We start from the raw sequence: 7,130 nt of genomic DNA on the forward strand, positions 1-7,130 counted from the left end.
TTTTCGTTAATGCATCTCTTTCTGACAGAGACAGATCTAGATTCAGCAGAGATCAATATATCAAAGAAAATACAGAAGTGATTAGTGCTACGTCCTTAATAACAATGGATGAAATGTTTAGACCCCTACTGATGATTAAATCTAGAGTATGTCCACGATTGTGTGTGGGTCCATGCACATGCTGAATCAGGTCAAAATTGTTTAAAATAGTTATAATTTCTTTTGTAGTTTTGATTTCTGCATAATCTATGTGAATATTAAAATCCCCTGCAATAGCAAAACAGTCAAACTCTGAGGAAATCATTGATAACATTTCTGTGAACTCTTCAACAAAGGCTGGAGAGTATTTTGGAGGCCTGTAAATAATGATAAACAAAATGCATGAAGCACCTTTCAGCACAATACCTAGATATTAAAAAGACAAGTACTGACCAAATGACACTTGTTTGCATTGATAGACATCTTTAAATAGAGCAGCTACACCTCCAACTCTCCTAACAGTCCTGCAGACACTCATGAAAGTAAAGTTAGGAGGGGCTGTTTCATTGAGGACTGTTGCACTGCAGCTGTCTTAAATCCAGGTTGTTTGTGGTTATTAAGTAATTGATCAGACATGATTTATTTTTTAGTGAGCGAATGTTTAAAAATGCTAACTTGATGGCACTACTTTGTGTCTCTACAGCAATCTTACTTTGATGCATAATAGGCCGCAGATTAGATGGGTCAGCCGTACGGCTTGAGAAGGCCTTAGACTTTCTATTCTGTAAACATTTGTGATGAATGTTGCTGCTATTATAGCGGGGACCCGACACATATCACTGAGAGCTGTTATCAGTTGTTTTTGGTTCACCGGCTACAACAGATGGAGGAGGGTTTGGGCCCTGGCGTTGTGGCAGCAGCCAGAGAGCTCTCACAGGAGGAGGAGGATGAGCTGAGCCCACAGTCTTCGGTGGTTGTGGGGCCCGCCGTTTTTTAGTTGATATCTAGGGTATCAACTAAAACAATGGTTCTCAAACCTGTCCTGGAGTACCCCCAGCCCTGCACATTTTCTATGTCTCCCTCATCTATGACACCTGATTCAACTAATCAGCTCATTAGTGGAGACTGCAAGACCTGAAGTGGGTGCGTCAGATATAGGGAGACATACAAAATGTGCAGTGCTGGGGGTACTTCATGGAGAGGTTTGAAAACCACTGATAAAATATCACTACCAGTGTTGGGGGTAACTCATTACAAGTAATGCGAGTTACGTAATCAGATTACTTTTTTCAAGTAACTAGTAAAGTAACGCATTACTTTTTTAATTTACAAGAAAATATCTGAGATACTTTTTCAAAAAAGTAATGCCAGTTACTTTGTTTTCCCATTTATTGACTGACAGCTCTCCTGTCCCCATATTGGGAGAAATCGGGAGTACAGAGGCGTTGTGTGTGCTGTGTGAACATTATTTGACTGTAGTTCTAGACTAAATGTGAATGTGCATTAATTCATCCCACTCACAAAAAACAGATTTAGTATTCATCAAAATGAATTAAAACAGTGAAATGCAAACTCAGAATATGATGCAAACCTGCAATAATTAAATATGTTAAATAACACAAATGTATCTAATCCCATTTTATTAACCAATGTCTTTGCTGCTGACCTTTGATGATCCAGTTCAACCATACTATAAGCAAAAATGACTTTAGAGAAACTAACAATTGTGCTTTGTTTTTTTATTGCTGAAGAGTGTTTCTTCTCCTGCGTTCTACTGTACAGACGTGAATTTACTTTTGCTTCAGCCTGAGGTTTATTCATTACACTTTTTGGTGTGAAAGGGGTTTTATATTTGCTATAAATAGAACTTCTTATATTAAAAACAATCAAGCCCTGCTTATATTTAAAAAGTAACGCGAAAGTAATGCAAAAGTAATATAACGCATTACTTTCCATAAAAAGTAACTAAGTAACGCAATATTGTAATGCATTACTTTTAAAAGTAACTTTCCCCAACACTGATCACTACAAAATAATGCTCTGCTGTTTTCGAGTTTTGGATGTAGAATGTGGCTAAAACAGATTTAGACTATTGCCTATTTTTATTCTGCTCTCATTGTAGACCCTAAAATTGATATCAAATGATATTATTGAATAGTTATTTTGCATGACCAGTGGAGGATCACGGTTGCTCCGCCCTATGAAAACGTCATTGGACACACGTGACTACTCATAGGCGTGGCTTTACGTTCTCGCGTTAGATTCAGGCTGGCCTTCGTCGAGACTCAGTCGACGTCTGTATCATTGATTTATAGTGTACGAAGAGAGTAAAGTTTTAAAAGTTTGTGTCCTGCTAAAGTGCGACATAATTTCGCTGCAGCTGTTTGCAGGTCGGCAAGTGTGAAGCTTTAAAATTCACATTTTAGTCCTTTTCCTTTGTGAGGGTGAGTTTTCGCGCGCATGCATGCGCTGCAGCAGCGTCCATTGTAGTTTGCTATTAAGAATGCTTTAACCTAATTGCAATACGTATTTTTCTTTAATCTATTTTTTTTTGTTTCAGTTTGCATATATGTAGTATGCATGAATGTACGATGCTGTATAACAACGTTATGTTTTTGTTTTGTGTGTGCGCATTTTCCAGCTAAGTTAGCTAGTAAGCTAACTCCTGCTATTTAAACCAGCGCGTGTTATAGTGAATACCACGCGAGCAACGATTTCGTAAAATAGTCAGACCTTAATCCCGATCGTAAGGTTTTAGAGAAATGTTAAAAAGCAGTAATCTCAAAACGTAGCATGAACTGCTTTTGGGCCTCTGGCCTGTTCATGCATGCGTAGTTAGATCGTTAACATACTAGCACACATAAAATGTAGCACAAAACTAAGTCGTAAATATGGCAACTTTTTCTTTCAAATGAAATCATTTTATTTCGAAAGGGAGCATGTCTGTAAATCATATTTATTGAAGTTTTCAATTACTGAAATTTAAATGGCTAAACCGGTTTCTGTTTTATTACTTTTTTGTACATTTTAGGTCGACATGGGTAAGAAGCAGGGAAGCAAAACAAAGAAGGACGTTCAGGAGGTGGAGGAGTTTGTGGTGGAGAAGGTGATTGACCAGCGACTGGTCAATGGGAAGGTTGAGTTTTTCCTCAAGTGGAAAGGCTTCACAGAGTGAGTACTTTTTGATTTCTTTCAAGTAATACTGAACTGTTTGTTTGAGTTTTACATAATTTTGATTCATGCAATGAGAGTAACGAGAGAACCTTAATCTTCTTCAGTGCTGACAACACTTGGGAGCCCGAAGATAATTTGGACTGCCCTGAACTGATTTCTGCATTCCTGGAGTCTCAGAAAGGAGTGGTGGAGAAACCAGAAGCCGTAAAAAGAAAGTCCTCCACTGATGAACCAGAAACTGATGAGAGCAAGGCAAAGAGAAAGAAGGAAATGGTAAAGCTGTGTTTGGTTATCAGTTTCAGGGATTTGATTTTAACATTAATGATAAAACTGACTCAAATGTAAAATTGTTGCTCCAGTCTGACAAGCCAAGAGGGTTTGCAAGAAACCTTGAGCCAGAGAGGATCATTGGGGCAACTGATAGCAGTGGAGAGCTCATGTTCCTCATGAAGTGGTAAGAAACTTGTGTAGTTTTCAGTAAACTCGTGTAGTATACAGCCGTAGTGGAAAAATGGACATTTCCTCACCCTCATGTTGTTCCTAACAGGTGTTATTTCTGAGGAGCACAAAAGATAATTAAAATTTTTCAGTTGTTTTTTGTCCAGATAATACAAGTTAGTGGGGTCCAAAACTACAATGGTTCACAATTATTTTAGTTATATGGACAGAAATAAAACCTTTTTTGAAAATATTGTGTTCTCCAGAATAAAGTCGTGAGGTTTTGATACAACATGAGTAGACTTGTGCTGGTATTTGGTAATGCGGTATATCACGGTAAGTAATGTGCACGATATTGTTATCGTGGGCACTTCTAAATACCGTGAATAATTATATATAACAAATTATTAAGAATTTTGAATGCATTTTAAGAATACTTTAACCATAAACTGGTCAAAATGCACAACACCGCTGTATGCTGCGTGAAAGGTGTGTGCACTCTGATGTAAGTAAGAGCGGACACGAGGAGCACATGGCGGAACATGTGAGAGACGCTCTGGATGAAAGCGCACTTTCACTCTCTGACAGCAGATGGCGCTAAACTGCAGAAATAATAATAATAATAATAATAATAATTCATTTAAATGCAGCTGTTACCCCGTAAACCCTGTAAACAAAGCAGCTGCACTACTTTCTGTTTCTGAATCATGTTTAAATGATTTAAACAGCCATTCAGATTTGTGTCGTGATAACAATGTATACCGTGATAAAAGCATTAGCAATTAATCGCAACATGAAAATTTGATACCGGCATATCCGTAAACATGAGTAAATGATCCCTGAAAATATAGTCCACTCAAAAATGGCATTGTCATTTACTCACCCTAATGTCATTCCAAACCTGTATGACTTTTTTAAAATTTTTTTTTTTTAATATTTTGAATGCTAAAATATTTTAAGAATGTTAAATAAACAGCTTCATTTCCCTTTGACTTTCCATTGTATGGACAAAATATACAATGGAAGTCAATTAGAATGGAAACTGTTTGGTTGTCAACTAGGCATGGGCTGGTATGAGATTCTGATGGTATGATAATCTCAGATAAAAATATCACGGTATTGCGATTACAGCTCTAAAATGTTATTTTTAAATGTCTGGGTAAAAAACAACTTTATTTTCCACTAAACACAACACATTTTATTTTTAAGAAACAGAACATTTTGGAACAGTAAACATGTCAGGCTAAATAATTAAAATTAATTTAATTCTTCTTAATTAAATTAAGTGCAGTCACTTAAGTAAGCCTAAACCTGCAGCTCAACAATAATCGGAACATATTTTCTTTTCTGTAAAAAAAAAAAAATCCTTCTAAATGAAAAAAATGCAGTCACTTAAGTGAGCCTAAAGCTGCAGCTCAATAATCAAAAACATAAATCAAAACATAATTTCTGTAAAAAAAAAAAAAATGCAGTCATTAAACCTGCAGCTCAACAAGGTTTTTGGAGACATGCTCACTTTCTACACAGGCCTCTTTCAGTCCAAGTTATAATGCAGGAATGTTCACCTTTCCTGGATTAAGTTTGGAGCGGTGAGGTACGAGGATGTGTGCACATACACGCATAAGGAAAGAGAGCGCGTGAGTGTGACACACAGTCTTTCTCCGTACAACACTCAAACAGTGGCAAAGACACCTGAGAGCCAGCAGTTTGTTTTTTTTAAATATCTGATTTTGAACGGATGTAAATAATGGCAGGGGGCTTAAAAGTATAGACGTGATACCGGCTAAATTTAATTATTGTACTAAATCACAGAAACTTGGTACTTTAGTCTGCTATTCTTTGCTCTTAAGTAACGTGAGGGAGGAAACTAGTTGGCGTTAGCTAGTTAATTAGCCATGTTATCTGCCTCGGTAGCAAGCCAAATAGTATTTATTTCAACACTTAAACAAACGGCGGGTAGGTCTCTGTCTTGATCGGAGGTGAAAGCGGGAGAAATGAAGATGACGGATATATAGATTACGTACGACTTAAGTATTTATTTAGCGATCTGCGCTAAAACGTCATCTGTACGGAACATCGTGTACGGAACATGGTTAGTCTACGTTACCCGAAAAATTCCCATACGGCAGACTTCATCTTTTTCAACGGGGGATAAAGTTCCAGGGATTCACCTCCTTCGGCCATCATACACACAGGTGACTCACTGACTGCTCGCAGCCTCGCACCAACCGGAGGGAGAGGAGTCGTGTGACTTGTTACGCTCTACGCTGCAAACAACTGAGGGAGTCATGCACTTTCCGTCTTTGATGACACGTCAAAAAACTACATACCGCAGGAACGGTATAACGGAAAATTTTAGTGGTTTTGAAACAGTGACTTTTCCAAACTGCGGTGTACCTTGAAGCCAGTTATTGTCCCATGCCTATTGTCAACATTCTTCAAAATATCATCTTTTGTGTTCAGCAGAAAGTTAGTCAGTCATACAGGTTAGGAACAACATGAGGGTGAGTAAATGATGAGAATGATAATCGTTTTTGGGTGAACTGTCCCGTCATGAAAGGCCTATAGGGGGCAGCATGTCCACATGCAAAGCCTTTCTGATTCAAAGACACAAGGTAATGGCTTGTGAAGTTCAAGGCTGCACTTCCTGCACTAACTGTCATGTTACTGAGTCTGTATTATCTGTAACCAGAGATATGTTTTGTGTTTACAGGAAGGACTCTGATGAGGCGGACCTGGTACCTGCAAAAGAGGCCAACACCCGTTGCCCACAGATAGTCATTGCCTTTTATGAGGAAAGACTAACTTGGCATTCCTGTCCTGAGGATGAGCAACAATAGCACCCCACATCTCGCTGAATTGTGCTTTAGTGTCTTTCACCTGTACAGTGTTAGTGGAAGTGTTCATAGCCTGATGGTGGAGGATTTTTTTTTTTTTATGTATTGAGGTTTGGCTGGAAGCTATGTGCATGGCTCTAGTGAACCAATGAAAGTATGTACAAATGAGGTGAGTGTGCTTTTAAAAGTTACTGTGTAGGGCGCTTTAACTATTCATTTGAACTAGGTGTCACAGCAGTGCTGTCATTAATGCACTGGCTTGTTTTTCTTTCACTCTTGTCATTCAGAGAGATCCAAAACTTGCATTCTGTTCATGTTCATAGTTTCTTGTGGTGGATTATGCTGTCATTACCATAGTTGTTTTTTCCTTTATTTCTTACTGTTTACCTGAATATTGGAGTAGTCTGTTTAAATGTCTGTGTAAATATTTCTTATTTTTTAGTTCAATAAAGGTTTATATGCCTGCTTTTAATCTGCTTGCATGTTTCTTAAATATCCAAAGCAGATGTGTCTGATGTTTATGGCTAAGAAATCTTTACTATCTGCCTCAAAACATGGTTATTTGAGTGCTTTCAAATTGTGCTTTCTCTGGGCTGTTGGCATGCAATGGGCTTTCATATTTGTGATGTACTATAGTGAGCCATTTTCCACCAAATACAAAAAAAGAAAAACTGGTTTAATGGCATGGTTTTTGTTATTTGA

At 37.8% G+C, this 7,130-nt stretch overlaps 1 protein-coding gene across 1 annotated transcript; it reads left to right on the forward strand.

Annotated features, from left to right (window-relative positions):
• Positions 1-2,189: 2,189 nt before the first annotated feature.
• LOC107656668 (chromobox protein homolog 3-like) lies at positions 2,190-6,900 on the forward strand. The gene is made up of 5 exons (XM_016444615.1): positions 2,190-2,423; positions 3,011-3,150; positions 3,258-3,426; positions 3,513-3,607; positions 6,305-6,900. The coding sequence occupies exons 2-5, from the start codon at positions 3,017-3,019 to the stop codon at positions 6,429-6,431; spliced, it is 525 nt and encodes a 174-aa protein (XP_016300101.1). The 5' UTR covers positions 2,190-2,423; positions 3,011-3,016; the 3' UTR covers positions 6,432-6,900.
• Positions 6,901-7,130: the final 230 nt, after the last annotated feature.

This window comes from Sinocyclocheilus anshuiensis, unplaced genomic scaffold (assembly GCF_001515605.1).
Source record: "Sinocyclocheilus anshuiensis isolate Anshui unplaced genomic scaffold, SAMN03320099.WGS_v1.1 scaffold2081, whole genome shotgun sequence".
In the NCBI taxonomy this organism is placed as follows: Eukaryota; Metazoa; Chordata; class Actinopteri; order Cypriniformes; family Cyprinidae; genus Sinocyclocheilus; species Sinocyclocheilus anshuiensis.